This window comes from Electrophorus electricus, chromosome 4, assembly GCF_041902795.1.
Source record: "Electrophorus electricus isolate QZ-2024a chromosome 4, ASM4190279v1, whole genome shotgun sequence".
Lineage (NCBI taxonomy): Eukaryota > Metazoa > Chordata > Actinopteri > Gymnotiformes > Gymnotidae > Electrophorus > Electrophorus electricus.
The window spans coordinates 27,118,918-27,136,299 of record NC_137500.1 but is presented as its reverse complement, the minus strand read 5'-3'; the positions used below and the strand labels follow the sequence as shown (position 1 = coordinate 27,136,299).

The window sequence follows — 17,382 nt, the reverse complement described above, 5'->3', positions numbered from 1 at the left end:
CATTTGCTCTTCACACTACGCTCATATTGTCTCTGTGTCGTCTCTGTCCAGGTGGAAGTGAAGCCATACGTCCTGGACGACCAGCTGTGTGATGAGTGTCAGGGCACACGCTGCGCGGGGAAGTTTGCACCCTTCTTTTGTGCCAATGTCACATGTCTGCAGTACTACTGTGAATACTGCTGGGCAGCCATCCATTCGCGAGCTGGGCGGGAGTTCCACAAGCCCCTGGTGAAGGAGGGGGGCGACCGGCCGCGCCACATCTCCTTCCGCTGGAACTGACCCCGGGGGAGGAGCCAGGGCCTACAGCTTACTGAACTTGCATACATGCACTTTTCCATTTTTGCTAGTTCCTTTTTATTTAGAGTTCTTTTTTTAAGTATAAATTTAATTTATTCTAAGTTTTTAATTTTTTGCAAACTGATGATAAAAGAAAATGGTGTATTACCAAGATTTCTTTTTTTTTTTTTTTTTTTTTTGTGTAAAAAAAAAAAATCTAAGTTGGTGCGCATGAAAACTTGAATGCTTTAGATTTATAAATATGGATGTTTAGCCTGACTTGACTCTAACATGCTGTTTTATTTTAATTGTACTACTGATGAGGCCTCTTTTTTTTTTTTTTTTTTTTTTTTTTTTTTTTTGTGTGTGAAGGGTCACATTTAGGACGTGGTCAGAATGCACTAGTTGACTACATGGAGAAAATCAGCAGGAGCAGTCAAGATGCACATTTCATTGTACATGCAAATGGTGATGACTAGTTTTCAGACACTGAGCTCAAGTAGTTGCATGAAAACGTTTAATGCTGGTAGTTCTAGCATAACCTACTTGGACCTTACTAGCAGGAGACCAAACCTACTGTATAACTAACAAAATGCTGATATATGAAAGGCTGTTTGATGAACGTTAGGTGAAATGGCTCAGACTATTACGGGAGATGTGTTGGTGATAGTTATGCTTACTCTTATGCTAACTGCCAAGTGTACAAGAAGCAAAACCTGTAGAAATATGCATTTTATTTGTACTCGCTGCAATCATTTGCAGTAGTGGCCACTTCGGCATAACCAACTTAGATAATGGCAACATGGCACACCCAGGACAACCTGGTGAGCCTGAGGACCCAAACTCAAGGATGATGGTGGGGCAGTCAGCAGTAAGGTTGTCTGTGGCTTAACTTGTATTATCTGCTCCACGCGTTTTTATTTTTTCGTTAGACAGGCGAACCAAAGATGAGCCTTAGAGATAATAAATGTCTTGACCTCTGTGAAATCATGGCAGTTATTGTTGTGGAAAGATAATGGGGTGATTTAAATGTTCATTTGAATTTGATTTAAAAAAACAAACAAACAAACAAATAATTCTTGTGATGGTTATGGCAGTAACATTTGCTCACTTGTCAGGGAAATTGTGCTAAAAGCTAACTTAATATCGTATTACTAATGAGAATTACCATGTGTTGTACTGATAGTGTTTTATTGCATGTTTTTTTTTTTTGTTTTTTTTTTCCATTGGATTGAGCATTGTGGTAGCTGAAGACATTTCAAAGAATTTTCTGTCACAGAGAAACGAATATTATTTTATAAGTGGTCTGCTGATTTTTGTACTGTGTTTTCTAGATGGTTATTTTATCATTAACATGAACATATGCACTACTTTTCTATATATTGTTTTTCAAGTCATTTAGGCACATTCTTTTCACAAATGGAAAGTCTTTTTGCGATACCTCATTTTTTCACTTGTTGGGTATAGATTTTGTACCTTTGTTACTAAGAGATCTGGTTATAAGTCAAACATGAAAATGGAAAAGTTAATATACTTTTTAATTAAGCTTTATATATATATATACACGACAGCAGAGATTTGAAGGGTAAACATTGAATCAAGCATGAGAGAACCTTGACATGTGTGGCACTTGTAAAAATATATAAAACCAGCCTATTCTCAATATTGGAAATGGTACATTACTTCCCTTTTTACTTCTAGAAATAAAATCAGTGTAAATAAGATTCTGCATAGGATGCATCTTGTATCAGAATTAGGAATGTTCCATAGTGAAGTATCAATAATGTTTAGCATTACATATAATCCTGAAAGGCAGAAAGACTAATTTTTGCTAAATATGCATGACCTAAAATTAAGATAAAGATGATCTGGTCTTGGCTTCATTCAGATTATGCTTGTGTTTTATGTAACTCCTTCCAAGCTCGTAGACAGAATTATAACTTTCTTGTACTGAAGGTGAGCAAACAGAAATACTAGCGGAGTTTTGCTGTGGCCTTGCCTACTACTGCACTCAGAATCCTACACAGAATGGATCTGGGGCTTTCACATGTGAATGTGTTCAATCTTGCAAAATAACCTAGAGTTATGTGCAATACGATTTTCTCTTCATAAACAATCTGATCTGTAATTCTTCAGTGGCTCACGGACCTGCGGAAATTTAACCTGTCCCATCCCTTAATATAATTCCTTAGTCATTATAACACTTTTTTCCATTTTCCCATTTGTATACTAATAATACCACTAATATATGTGTAAAAAAAAAAGTTATTTTTACTTTTGTGTATTCACATATTTTCTTACTTAATTTCATGCTACTGTGATTAAAATCATTGTAAATGGAGAAATGTATTAAACATGTAGTTATTTTGGACTGGAATGCTAAACTTTTGTCATTTTGAACATAGTTATCAAAAGTATACCTATTAAGAGTTCTAAGTTTTATTAATCACATTGTTGTGCTTCATGTCTACAGAAGGATAAGAAAAATATCAGAATATTCTGTGACTGATAATTTAAATTTACATAGTTTATAACTGTATCAGAAGGTTGTATTTATCAATAGATTTTTATAAGAGGTATAATTTTTGCTATGCCATTTATAAGTTTAGATTTTTTATATTTTACCACCATATGGAGTTATGTAAAAGAAAGCATTATTTTATAGTTGGGTTAGTCATTAATGTGCTGTTGTAGTTGAGTCCTATGTCTTAATTATTTGCCAGCTATTTATAACTGTATGCTTAATTTCTAAGTATTTGTATTGTGAAATGTTGTATGAATAAACTTAATGAGTAAACTGCTACATTGTATTTTTTTCAAATGTGAAAATGACCTAAATTAAATAATGGAAATTGTGGCATGTGTGTGTGTGTGTGTGTGTGTGTGTGTGCGTGAGAGAGACCCAAATCTCAGGTAGGCACAGGTATCTGCTGGTTTCTGGCAGGGTGGTTTACATGAGGTCATATATTTTTAGATTATTTTATAGAGTGTACTTTCAAAATGGAGCAGTATTGACATAAATAAACGACAGCCCGATGCATTGGTTCAGCCTGTTAAGTTTACAATACACGTGTACATCCTCAGAAACAATGGAGAATAGCTTATCATTAGAGACTGATTTAAATGACAGCTCTGTAACCACAATTATGCATTGTAACTGTACTAGGTTAGACGCATGAGTGCTGCTTGCTAAGACAAATCCTACTAGGACTAGCTTCCGATCCGCTATGGTAACTTCACGCGCACCTGACAGTGCCTACGAGCCAGAGACAACAGCACATCCTTGTGGTACCATTAGGCAGTTCCGGCTCTTATGTTGTGTCCTTGATGTTTGATTACTCCCAGTAAACTTAGTTAACGTTTTGCCGAGCTCTTCAGTAATACAAATTTAGGTAATTATGTATATAATTTCATACCCAGTGGCACGCGCTAGCAGCTCGCTCACATGATAACTAGCTAACGCTAGCTGGCACTTTTACTTCACTATTGGCGTCTTTGTTCCTTACGCCTACTAAAACAGATCTCTTTATGTACCACGACGTTTCTCTCAGGTTTCCAAAAATAAAGTCATGAACGCAAAACCTGACAAGAACTCAGGGCCGAAATTAAAAAGAAAGTTGGGGATTAGTGAGACCCTGTCGCCAATCTCAGAAAGGAATAGTCCAGAAATTAACGTTACCGATCCTCCGTCTCTCACAACAAAGAGAAAGTTACAGGACTTCAAGTTAAATTATTTAATGACACTAAAGGGGAAGGACATTACGAATGCTTCATTGGGACCAGCTCTCAAAAAAATGCAACAACACAAGGTTTCTGAACAAGGTAGGTTAACCTAGGTTAGCTAAAATAGCTGTCTGAGTTCAGTTAAACGACATCCGTTATCTAGGTTAGCAAGATGGCCAGTTTGGTTTGTTTTTCACCTTATTTTGACTACAACCTTTTCTGGACGACTTCCTTTTCTCCATTTTTCTTCCCTCGACATATCATCCTAACGTTATATCGTATAGCAGAGCCATGTGAATCGTTTTTCAGTCTAGCTAACCTTTGTAGTTACTGATGGCTAATTCAGAGCATTCAGATTATTGTTATTGGTTGGCCAATTTGTATCCCATCTGATCCCCAAGTTAAGAGAAATTCGTGAGTACCTGGGCTGCAAGACAAACATTGGAGTTATCTAGCGTTAACCTATACATCCTAAGGCTGCCCTAACTTAGCTGTTTGGTCCCCCCCATATCCTATTAAAATTATTTTGAATATTCTGTGTAGAATTTTTGAAATATGATTTATGCTAAAGATCCGCGTATGGGGCTAAAGCCCATAATTGGATTTCATGCTCAGGGGCGTCGGACAGCGCGTAATGTTGGAACTGATTACCCAGGGCCCTCCTTAGATGTTGAAGGCTTAGCTTCAATAGCCCCGAGAAGAAACAGATTTAGGTTTATAAAATTTTTATACTCGCTGTTATTAGAGAAAAAAAAAATTGTGTCTTCCTTAAATTCTGTTTTCCATTACGTGTTGTTTCCTTTCATTTCTCTCCCTACCCCGCCTCAAAAGCAAAAGTGGTTTAATATTCCTACACGCAGAACTCTGCTGTAATTTATGTGCTGGTGACCAGAGAAATTCAGTCCTGGTTAAAATGAAAGAAAAATCAGGATTTCAGAAAGGAAATGAGTGGAGAGAGAGAGAAAGCAAAAAGAGGGCAGGCAATTTCTTTCAGAAAACATGCCTGAAGTGTGGCAGCCAGTAACTAAATATGTTGCAGTAATGTAATCTAGTGATTAGATAGATTAGCTATTTATAATTGCAGTGCAGCAAGTTTTCATTTTAACATATTCAGTGTAACAGTGATTCTGCTGTCCTAACCAAATGAATTTAACCAGTCCAGCAAGTAACTTAAAATGCACACTAGTAGTTCCAGAAGCACCCAGTTACTGAGGGAGAAAAAGCAGGCACCTATTCCTGTTCTGATGTTTAACCCTTAAATGCATACCAACCGACCACATAAAGAATTGCATTATACATACTTTTTATGCATTTGTATATAAATTCAAAGAAGATTCCATGTCAGTAACTGCAGTGTACTGTGGTAAAACATGTAGAGATATTCAAAATTGTAGTGAAGTCCTGTTTCTCTGGAAACCTTGTGTACATTTCAGACAAGGGTCCTTCATCAGTTGTGCAAGCAGAGTGCATCTGAATATCTAGGTTATATATGAAATAGTAGCTGTTAAAATCATAACATTCAATCCATGGGGTTCTAAAGTTCAGAGATTTAGATCAGTTCTTTTTCTTCAAGTTTCCTAATTTAATTTCTTCCATAACAACAACAGTACAGATATGTAATTAATGCAATGTTCATTAGCACTGAAATGCCTTGTCACTGGAAATGACATGATTAATTTTGATAGTCTGAAGACAAGCCACTTGGTTTCTCCAATATAAAGATGATTACATCTCTTGAAAGTAGGACAGTAGACAGCTCCCACAGTAATGCATGGGGAAGAATAGGTGATAATAATTTATCCTTTTGTGCTAATTATTTTAGTGACTGAGTTAAATGTACAATCAGCACATCTAGAGCAGTTGCAGGCTACAGTATCACAGTATACTAATGGTCATTTATTTCACTTTTGATGAGTATGTCTTTGATGTTTTTGTCTAATCTGTAGAAGATTACAGGATCCTTAAAAATGGATGCAGATTCTGTTTCGTCTTGGAGGATTCTGTAGTGTTTAAGTATAATTTTAGCCACTGTTTTATTTTAGTAGATGATAGGTCAGCACCAAAGGAATTCTTGTGTTTCTAACAGTAGATTGCATATAGGTCAGTGCGTCCACTCTCTGAACAGATAAAACATGAGCAAAGAAGAAAAAACCGTTGGCACTTTTAAAATATATGTTTTGCAGTAGCAAAAAATGTCATTAATGTATCTCAGCAATACTAAAGGTACAGGTCCAGTATACTGTTTCAAACATTTTTCTTCTCTTATTTGTGAGTAGTCTTGGAGTCAAAGATACAGTTTAGAATTAACACACATTCCAACAATCTTAAAAGAATATGTGTGGGAGGGTTCTTCTCTGGTTTTGCATCAAGAAAGTATTTTAAAGCTCTCAAACCATTTTCATTAGGCATGTCTGTATAAATCTTTAATGACCATTGAAACAATGTAGGGGTTTGGTAGGTAGCGTTTGTTCTTTCAGGCGTTCAAGGAGTTGTAGAAGGTCTAATAACATTCTAAATGCTCAACATTGCATCACCTTTCATCTGTCCAATACCGCATGAAAACCTCATGGACATGGCAAATATCTCACTGACTCACTCTCATTTAGAGCAAAAATATATTTCTCCACAAGGGGGCATTGTTGGTACTCAAATAGCTTTAGTGCTTCATATCAATTGTGTCCTTGTTTCCACACTAGTTGAATTTTTAGGTTATGGCTGACGGCAACTTAAAGATTTTTCAGAAATGTAACTTATTCAATTTAAGTTATGCTAACAGGGCCATATTCTTACATGTCAGATGTCTTCTGCTTTACACCACAACTTGGACCTGTAAAGGGAGACAAGAAAGTAAGTTTAATTTACATTAATAATTTAGTTCACTTTTAAATGTGTATACTGTACCATCAGCAATTAATTGGGTAGTTGAGTGACTTTGTCCTGATTTCACCACCAGTCTGAGGTCAAACAGCATGTGTTAAGGACAATTACCAGGATGGTACAGGAGAACAGAGCCATCAGACAGCGGTCTCTCACCTTAAACCAGGGAGCCAAGAAGCTGTAAAAAGGCCAGAAAACCTCAGCAAGTAAAACTTTCATTTCACTCTACAACTGGTGGAAGCGTTGCAGTGTGTCGGCATATCCTACAGGTATCCTAGAGTAACACAGGCATCACTAAAAACACATAGTATCACTAAAAATGCTCTTAATTATTCTGAAGAATCAGCTGCTATGATGGTGTGTTTTTCAACAGCGGATTCAGGCAGGTAGCTAATGGAAAGTCAGGTTTGAAATTAGATGAGTTTTGTTTACACAAGTTACCAAAGTTATCGTGTGCTCTTTTTCTTCTGTCAGTTTAGAATGTTGTTGCATATTAAATATTGGCTTACCATTGTTTTAACTGAAATGTGGTATGAAGTTAACATTATTTGTTAAGAAAAAAAAATAAAATTTGTTGTCTGAGACTGGACGGAAGTGCATGCAAGTTGTGTTGCCAAGCCAAAGTATGTAGATAAAGCTTTATGAGAAACAAACTTTTAATATCATTGAGCTATTGTAAAAATTGAGTTAATTATTTATTTTTGTTTGTTTGTGTATATATGTTCATTTGAATTTGAGCACTAGATGGTGCTATATTCAAAGCACTAAAAACCTGATTAATCAGGTTTTTAATCTGATCATGTTCTCAGTGTAATGATGAAAACCCTTTAAGTGTGTTAGGAATTTGGTGGCGTGGGAGTATAAACTAATTTACATTTTAGCGTGACCATTTGACAGGTATTATTTAAAATTCTGAGCAATTTGGCATTATGGTTCTTTAAAAATAAATAAATAGAACTTTTCACCATTTGGTAATTATTACTCCTTTAAACAAGCATTTATTCATGCTTATGCATATTTGATATGATCACACAAAATGTACAAGCAGTTTTTTTCTTCTCTTTAGATCATTGATAAATGGGCTTCATAATCTTTTTTTGTTTTTTTGTTTTTTGTGGTTTTTTTTGCTGTTTTTTAGTAGTGCAATAATTTGGCAGCACAAGCTCCTAGTTGGACAGTTCTGTTTGAACATCAGCAGTTTGCAAACGCAGGCTACCTTATGATGACATCATTTTAAAGCATCATTTCAATAGTCTTACTCTTGCAGGAGGAAAGGAAAAAAGCCTAAATACAGCTAGTTATGAAAATCACAAGAAAACGTTTGAACTCTGTGCTTTATTTTTAGTCAGTTAAAATTAACAGACCTTGAAAGTGACCCAAATATATCAGGTTCTGTCTGTTTTAGTATACAAAACTATTTAATTGCACTTGGTGTAATCTTAAAACACTTCTAGACAGCTACTCAGATTCAGTTTCTTAGATGACAGTGACACAGTTATGAGCCTTACAATTAATCATGCAGACATCACAACAATCAAAATCAGATTTTTGGATTATCAGCATTAAAACTTTGGCTAGAAGGTTAATGTGTGTTACATGTCAGATCGCCTCTTCAGATTATACACATGACGTCGTCTGATGTGTCTAATCTACTGCAGTTCCGATGAATTGGTTTGACACGTACTGTCTTTCAGTCATAGGTTTCATTAATTATAGGTAATTATTTTGTCTTATTTGTTAGATTAGGGGCTGGCAATATTACCCTTCAGAATTTCAAACCATTTTTGGGCACTGACTATGGTTCCCATCAAATTCTGTGTGCAGCATTGCAAGTAAATGTGCAATGTTTAAATGGAATAGATAACTATCTACACATAACCATTTTCATCAGGATTATGGTCTGAAAGGGACGTTGCACTGTCCCTTTGATTGGGGTATTTCTACCACTACAGCCTGTTTCCATGTAGTCTCCTATAGTTTTATATAAGGACATTTCTATATGTATGCAAAGTGTTTTTTTCCACAGGTTCTCAGAGAGTAATGAAGTGAAGGTGTGCTTTGCAGTCGAATGTTTCTCCACAAAATACGAGGATGTTTTCTGAGTTGCAATTATAATTCCATTCAGTTTGTGCACATGCTAGATTTTTACAGCTGTATTATATTTAGGTACTGCTTTGTAGAATTGTCCTCACTGTATTTATTACAGCCCTTTTGAATGATGCTCAGGAACAAGGCTTTGACTATCCTGGGATAATGTGGTAAACTTTTTTTTATTTGTTTTTTGGTTTTTTTGTTTGGTTTAGTTTTTTTCCTCCCTCAGTTTGGCTTTATTATTGTATGTTTTGGGCATCAGATATAAAATGTATTCTGTTGTTTTTTTGTTTTGTCTTTTTCCCCCCACATTACTTCAGAAACAAACCAAGCAATGTTCTAAAAAAATACACATATAGATATTTACCAGCGTCGATGGACTGGTAAATAGATGGACTGACCACAAACAAAATCAGTAAGAACTAACCAACTGAAAAATAAAACCGCTTTGTATTTTAGTCATTTTAGGCTTCAGCTGTGAATCTGATTAAGGCCTGTATTATGAATTTAATAGAGTAGTCCAAAAACTTGGACTAGTATATAAAAGGTATGGAAAGGTTCTTCATGCAGACTCTTAATTATATAAAGTAATTAAAGAAAAGGCACAATGTTTTTCTTCTCGGGGAAGCTTGTACAATGCCCAGAATAGGGGAACCAGTCCTTTTTAAATATTTAATTTGCAATAACTGGTCACACAGTTTAATTAAATTAACCTATCTTTAAGAACAGTCCAAGAAATGTAGCAAAACACTAATAGTGCCCTAATCAGCTCTACTTAACTCAAAGCCACCTTTACATATATCTTTATATGACATTTCCACAGAAAGTTTAAAGAGCCATGTTTTGAAGTTATAGGTACATTGTCGGTTAGATACTCCCATCCATTAATGAAAAAACTTGCATAGCATGTTTCCGGAATTAAGGTATAAATGACTATGATTAAAAAATAATATGAAGAGACATAATTCCTTGACTTTACCATATAACTGCAGATTCCCAGCACAATCACCACATCACTGCCAACGCTACATCGTGTGAAGTTAAGTATATGAAAAATTTTAATTTAGTCTTTGAAAAATCTCGCAAAGTCCTTAAATTAGATGTAAAAGAATGAGAATCCTTGTACTTAGAGCTTAGAGTTTAACTTTGATTTGGTTGAATAATGGGGATTACTCTTTGATGATGTTTACATGTATATTATATTCTGCACTGAACCTGAGAGTACTGAGCACAGAACTGACGGTGAAGATGGAACTGATGGTGTGTGGCAAGCTGAAACTCGAAAAATGAAAATTATTGAGGATAATCATATCCTTGGATTAATATTAATCCTGAAGCAAAGTTGGCCTGGTTGCCAACGAGGCTCAATGTACAATCTATCTTGGAGTTGGAGACCAGTAAAAAGAGGAAAACAGAGTATTGCATGGTGTCCTGTGACCACAGCACACTATTAAGGCCATGTACGTTTTGATACAGACGCAAATGCCTATTTAAGATGCAATTATTTTCACCACTAGGCTTGTTTCAGGTCATATGTTGAAACACACAAAGCAAATAGAGCCACACCTTGCCTGTAATTGCAGTAATATGAGCCCTGAGCCACAAGCCACCTCTGCTCAATATAATCTCCATAATGATGGGTAAAGAAACAGGAACAACACAAACAGCAATTATCCCTCTAGGGAAAAGAGTGTCAAATCAGGCCACACTGCGTCAATGTACACATTTTTCTAGCATAAGATACAATGTGACAGCTTCTTTTATGTACTTTTAACTAATTTGCATTGTTTAACCTAATTTGCATTTTACCTGACTTGAAAATTGATCAATAGAACTTTTCATCTTTCTTTGTTCCCCACCTTTCAGGGATTTTTTACAAAAATTAATGTGTCTATATGTTTGGAAAATTCCTCATGTGTTAGTAATGCAATTATCTAAGTGTTTATTGTGTTCTTCTTTCATAATTATAAATGCAGGTTTGGACTTTAATGGCAAAATAGATCGGGAGAGGTTTATCTTGATCTAGTTTTATTTCATCATCATCTTAACTGAAGAAATAACAGCATGTACGGAATTAGCCTGTACATCCCCAAATAAGTTTGACCTCGGGTGCAGCTGCTCTCTACAAGCTGACTGACATTAACATCATCAAAAGGCTGAATAGACAGTAAAATGTACTAATGCATGTTTTAATATCTGGTTAGATTTGTAACTAATTAATCTGGTCTCTTGAGGGCAAAAGCTTAGAACTCGGGAACAATTCTAATGCAATGCCATCCCTCATTCCTGTATCCACATTCAATCTGTGAACTTGTTTTTTGTTTTGTTTTTTCCCTGTGGGTAACACCTGAGTTTAATGGGGTTTTTTTCCTGAATTAATATAGCGGATTCAGTTGAACTGGTTATGTTAGAGGCTGCGTTAATGTGTTAGTCAGGAGGTCAAGTCTCGGGCAGCCGCGTAGGATGAAAAACATGCTTTGCAAATTCTGTTTCAGTTCGAACCTGTTTGAGCAGTTCATACTTAAGAGTTCATTTAAGTGTCAACGAGAGGTTCAGAGATAGCGAATTTGTATGTCCAGCGTAAGGTAGTATTTCTTTATTTTTCCTTTTTTTGCTTAAACGTAAGTGTTGTAGTAGCCCAACAGTTAATTAGCCGAAAATAACTTTTCTCCCTGACTGCGAGCATTTTCATTACACACTGGCTGAAGGCCTGTACATTCATACGGTGATATCAGACCGATATTTAAGCTTGTCTTGCAGCTCATTCTCAGAAACGGCTGTCTAACTGCTGGAGCAGTTATAATTGTGCGTCGCCCAGAGGGAAGTAAGCGGTGTCAATGGTAGTTGAGAGAGCTTCGGCGCCATGTGCCTTGCATAAGTTGTGATGAGAGCACGATAAGGACTCGAGCCGGATCCACACAGCCGAAAGGCAGCCGGTTCGCCCGTGGCTGCGGCACTAGCGCTGCTTCGGTGTGCGTACGCTGGAGTTCAAGCGTGCTCGTCTCTCTGCGCATGCGTACCGCTGCAGGCATAGACGCCTTGTCAGTGATGTTCTGAACTTGCTTCGCTTGTCCTGTTAGTTTTTTTTCCCGCAGAGAGAAGAGTAGAACAAAATGCAGCACTAGTTGGAGTAAAGGGTTCCTGTGGTTCAAATCCGGTCCTAGACGTGGAGCTATCTCGTCTAGTACCGGGGGGACTTGAACAGCGTTTAATGATCTGCTTACATTTCAGTGTAGCGTGACGCACAGAAATTAGCTGTTTAAGGCATCAATTAGAGTAATAGTGAAGAACACCATTTTGCGTGGCCCTTTGATACATTTTTACCTTTTTAAATAGCTTGTTTAAGAAAGAATTAAGTAATATGTGTTTTTGGCTTTAAAGGACCATTAAAAACGAATGTTTTGAAGCGACATTGTTTATGAACCGTGGTGTAATGATACCGCGGATGAGTAAATCTCAGGTCACCATGGTAGCTAACAGACGCATTACACACCCTTCCCTCACTACTTTAGAGTCATGTATGGGTGTATAAATGGAACTGATTGATTCTTAAACTAACCAATTTTGACTGATTGAATGTTTGTGGCTATGCACATTCTGCATGGAATGTTTGACTGACAGCTGCATTTCAAAACGTTAATGCAAACTACATTGTGTTTCCCATTATGCAAAAAGGACGGGAATCATGGAGACTTCCACATTTGATTAAAATCCATTTTTAAAAAGAATGTTATTAATCCCAGTTGTTGAGTTATAAAGTAAATATTGCAGAGCATATACTGCACTCAAATAAGCAAGGATGGCCAAATGGTTTACACTGTACTCCATTACCCAGTGCATTCTTTAAACAGTCGAATCGCTTTGATTCAAATACTCTTATTTTCACATCTTTGAACTGCGGTGGGAGGTACATAGTGCTTTATTCTCCCAGGAGCGTAAGGCTGGTATAGTATCAATATAAAATCCCTCTCAGTCTAATTGTTTATCAAGCCTGTATCATTGTAAGAGTTTGTTTTAAAACAGACATTTGGGATGACCTATCCCAGTACACTTCATCACTGCATGCTAGTTATCATGTGATCAGTTAGACAGAGAGAGTCTGCTCCCTTATTTTGCATAAAGGGGTCTTATATATACAATGAGCGTCACATCTGGCTATTGTATGGAGCACCAGTATACTAGAACTGCTTATCTGGCAGAAGCAAAGACCTTCCTTCCTCTTGTCACTAATGAGCATTAAACACCTGAATGCCTTCTGCTACCTTTTAATAGAATTTCCTCCTAATGATGTCTTCTCTTTCTTTTCATTAAGTAACCTAAAAGACTCCAAATTAGCAGCATAGGAACAAGTACGTGGGTGTTTTTAACCCAAGCACCCCTTAACTTCTGCTTTTGCAGATGTGACCCATGAACCAATGAAGAAGCAGGCTGATAATTGATTTACGAGCATTTTACACAACAAGTCATGCTGTGAACATGGCGATACATAAAAGGTAATGAGTCCATAAGCCAAGTCCCTCTCATGGGACACTAAACCTGTCACAATTACAGAGCAGCATTCCTCTAAAAGGCTGTAATAAGAACACAGGAGCCCAGACTTGGTGGAGGCACCTAAGTATTACTTTTGACTTGTACCATTACATTCCCAGCGAGAATCAAATAATTACTGCAGTGTGTGCTATAAAGGAAAGGCTCTGTTTGAAGTATACTTTGTCACGGACATATTGTAAATCCTGTTGTCTGACACAGTTGTCTGTGGACCTCCGGACTAAAGTGAGGCTTGAGAATGTCTTCAGTTTAAAATTGTATTCGCAATAACAGTAATGTGCTCTTGTTTCATTTGTCAAAAACGTTCTGCACCCCACCATCACCCCCCATCTGCCACGCAGTCAGCTACAGAAGTAACAGATGTAATTCTCTGTATGTTCACTCCATTGCATCCTAAGCAGTTGTGCACTGTTGTGGCAAATATAGCATCATCCAAAGTCTGAAGTTTAAATGACAGCAGGGCAAAATTCATAGTTTTTAAAACGACAGTCTCCAGCTAATCAGAGTGGGCGCCATACACTTTAGTAAGGTAGCAATTTTGTATCATTACTGTTAAATCCTGGTTAAAAGAACCAGATTCCAAAGGCCTAATTACAAGGTGTTAATAATAACAATGTAATGACAGTAATTTTCAGGCTAGCCCAATCCCACTTCCCTTCAAAGTTTGCTATAAGAAGCAAATTAAGGGAACTGCCCTTATCAATCATATTTCATGCATCCAAATTACTCAGATTATAATTCAAAAGTACAAAGTTGGTCAAATGCTGACCCTGCTCTATTTACTGATCTGAACAGTTGTGTGTTTTAAAGGGGTCTGTCTCTTTTGCACATTACCACATTCTCTGAATTTCATCTAAAAACCAAAAGGTAAAGGTTATATTGGACGTCATACTCTTTCAGAACGTTTGGTGACGAACGACAGTAAACGTTTCTCACACATTAATTAGAATCCCGAAGGACCTCGTGAGTCATGAAGGTGATCCACGCGTTTATTTTAAAAATTACAATTATTATTTGAAGTCTTAAATGAATCCCCTCAAAAGACATCTCATGGAAAACTACTACAATTATTAGAAAAAAATAGCCTTTGCGCATTATCAGCTATAACGCATTAAAGAACGCGATCCCAAACGAGCAAATCGCACGCACACTTCCCTCAGAACTTTTTAGCTGGGCGCTGATTGGTTCAAACTTTGGCTGCTCCTAACCATGTCGTCAAGTTGATGCTGGAGTTAAGGTAAAGTGGCAAACAATAGCTACACTTTACTCTTCCTTGACTGCACTTTTTGTATCGCATTTAATGCTAAACTTAGAGTCTGATACTTAGAGGCAGTTGTTCAGGGATGAATACAGAGCTTCAAAAAGACACCGTATCCTCCTGGGACGATCACGGTTCTCCGTCATCTTCAAAGGAGCACACGTTGCGTGTGTCAAGTCTCCCTTTCAGCGTGGAAGCCCTGATGTCGGAGCGAGGAGCAAGGAATGGACGCGCTCAGCAAACAAACCCAGCGCACTTCATTACTCTGCGGTCAACAAGATCTGTCCAAGATCCGTCTTATTTCGAGGATTTCTCCAAGATCTCTGGGCCGTCGTCGCCCGTGAAGTCAGAAGTATCGGATCAAGAGGATGCGTCTTGGATAAAATCCGTGTCATCATCGCCACCACCACGTATGTTTACGCACTAAATTTTCGCCATGAATAAACTTCCCGGAATAGTTAAAAGACCTTGGCAGCTCGCCAATAGGTTTTTAACAGTGTAAAATCAAACATTTATGGCTAGTAATAGATGTTTATAAATGTTTATTCTGTATCAGTACAAACTATAAGGAAATTACATAAACAATGGAAACTAAATGTCGAGTTGACATGAATGTGGAGGAATTGCAGCTTTTGTGTGCATTATAACAATCCAAACATGTAGGAGGTATCAGTATCAGCCAAATTTAATAGCGAAAGGGGAAATCATGGTGGGAATTACTTTTATGGCCTTTGAGCCTATAATATCTAGACTGAACAATTTTTTCTTTTGTTTTGTTTTTCATTTTCTGAGAAGGAAAATGAAATATTTTTTTTATCCATGTCATGTTACAGGACAGCTGACTCCAAACACATGTTCTCTCAGAAAGCACAAGATGAATCGTAAACCTCGTACACCATTCACCACCGCACAGCTCCTGGCTCTAGAGCGGAAGTTCCGTCAGAAGCAGTACCTCTCTATTGCCGAGCGGGCTGAGTTCTCCAGCTCTCTGTGCTTGACCGAGACACAGGTTAAGATCTGGTTCCAGAACAGACGGGCCAAAGCCAAGCGTCTGCAGGAGGCTGAAATGGAGAAACTCAAAATGGCCACCAAGTCTGTTTTGCACTCTGGCCTCTCCTTACCGTTACCCCTCAGTACACAGCCTCAGGCAGCACTACTGCTCTACGGACAGTCCAGCCAGGTGCCCTTCTGCAGATACCCGCTCCCCATGCCTTCTCTTGGAATTTACTCCACACCAGTGGGCTACAGTATGTATCATTTATCCTGAGGGGCATATTATAGGCAGTCACAAGGATTTTTCTGACAGTGGTTCTAAATCAGTGGCTCCTAAACATTTTTGCCCCACTGGCCAAAATGTAATCTGAGTGTTGAGTTGGAATGCCCACCACTAACCAGAAAGACTTTGTGTCATTTATCTGCAGCGATACTATTTCTCAAAGAAAATGTCGTATGGCAGCTCAAACAGAAAGTATTCTTAGAACAGTCTTAGAAAACTCCTCGTCTAAATGCACCTTATCACAAAGACTATGCAAGTTCAGATGCTGGGTGTACTGAACTAATGGGTTTTTATTGGGTACAGTGAAGAAAAGCAACATGTTTGATGTCATTTCAAGGGTAATTTTTTTTCTTATGTGCTTTTTATAATGTTTCAAATAATTGTTGTCAATAATTGGTATTTTACAGTTTTTTGGTTTTTTTTAAGTTACACTAACTCATATCAAACATATGGTACGTTTTATGGAAAATATTATTAGTGGTCAGTATTTTACATTTTCTAGAGGACCAATTTCAATTTGTAATCTTCACCGATTCATAATTTGTATTTTTTCCAAAACCATGAGAAAGCTAAACAACATACAATGCCAAATTAAGTTCATCAGTTCACATCTATATAGCCTTTCATGAATTTTTGTAGTTGTCAAGTATTTATATTTAATTAAGAAAGAAATGTATTATATGTTTCATAGGAATTGTATGTTGAATTTGTGTAAAGTTGATTAAATTTGACTTGCAGAGGAAACTTGGTGGGTTAATACAAATTGATGGTCCCACACCATAAGACCACAATACAGGAGAAACTTGTAACAAAAGCAGCACAGGTTGGCCAGAGAGGTTCTGTGCGAAGCTGTAGAATTCAGCCTATTATGACATCTGTGCAGGTGTGGTGAGCCAGACTTTGAGAATGGGAGATAAACTCTGTCCCAAAGGCTGTAGGGTGGCTAATGCTTTTTAAATTGAGCTGCTGAAAAGAGGCTTGTATTTCATGCTCATAATCTTTGGAAATGTTGAGGTTGATCTGTGTGGCTTTTGCTGCTGTCCTGGTGGTCTCTGGAAAAGTTAATTAAACGGTGTCATTACATTACGCACCAAACCACTGGTCGGACCCGAGCTATTCAGAATATTTAATCTCCCCCTGTGTTTCAGCAGAGGAATGTGACTCTCTCTTATATTTCCAGAACTGACCTAATCCATCTTTTGTGGTAAATCACTTATGACACACGGGTTGCCATTAAATATGGGGGATTGGCTATTAGTGTAATTATAATTTTGTACATGAATTAGTTGAGGCAGTACACAGACTCCCATAAGGGAATCTTGAGAGTTATTAA

At 37.3% G+C, this 17,382-nt stretch overlaps 2 protein-coding genes and 1 long non-coding RNA gene across 7 annotated transcripts in view; all 3 read left to right on the top strand.

Moving 5' to 3' along the window:
* cpeb4a (cytoplasmic polyadenylation element binding protein 4a) overlaps nucleotides 1-3,077 on the top strand; it is a 45,956-nt gene extending 42,879 nt beyond the window's left edge. For all 5 annotated transcript variants that reach the window (XM_027017087.3, XM_027017089.3, XM_081713013.1 and 2 more), the window contains one exon: nucleotides 52-3,077. In XM_027017087.3, coding sequence (XP_026872888.2) covers nucleotides 52-279 — 228 coding nt within the window. In that variant the 3' untranslated portion in view covers nucleotides 280-3,077. The remainder of the gene's footprint in view (nucleotides 1-51) is intronic.
* A 706-nt stretch (nucleotides 3,078-3,783) lies between these two features.
* LOC145657651 (uncharacterized) lies at nucleotides 3,784-9,251 on the top strand. Its single transcript, XR_014123527.1, has 3 exons — nucleotides 3,784-4,098; nucleotides 6,797-6,846; nucleotides 6,953-9,251. It is a non-coding gene; the product is annotated as an uncharacterized LOC145657651 (long non-coding RNA).
* A 5,283-nt stretch (nucleotides 9,252-14,534) lies between these two features.
* On the top strand, nucleotides 14,535-17,358 carry msx2a (muscle segment homeobox 2a). Its single transcript, XM_027017095.3, has 2 exons — nucleotides 14,535-15,183; nucleotides 15,607-17,358. The coding sequence occupies exons 1-2, from the start codon at nucleotides 14,859-14,861 to the stop codon at nucleotides 16,038-16,040; spliced, it is 759 nt and encodes a 252-aa protein (XP_026872896.2). The 5' UTR covers nucleotides 14,535-14,858; the 3' UTR covers nucleotides 16,041-17,358.
* Nucleotides 17,359-17,382: the final 24 nt, after the last annotated feature.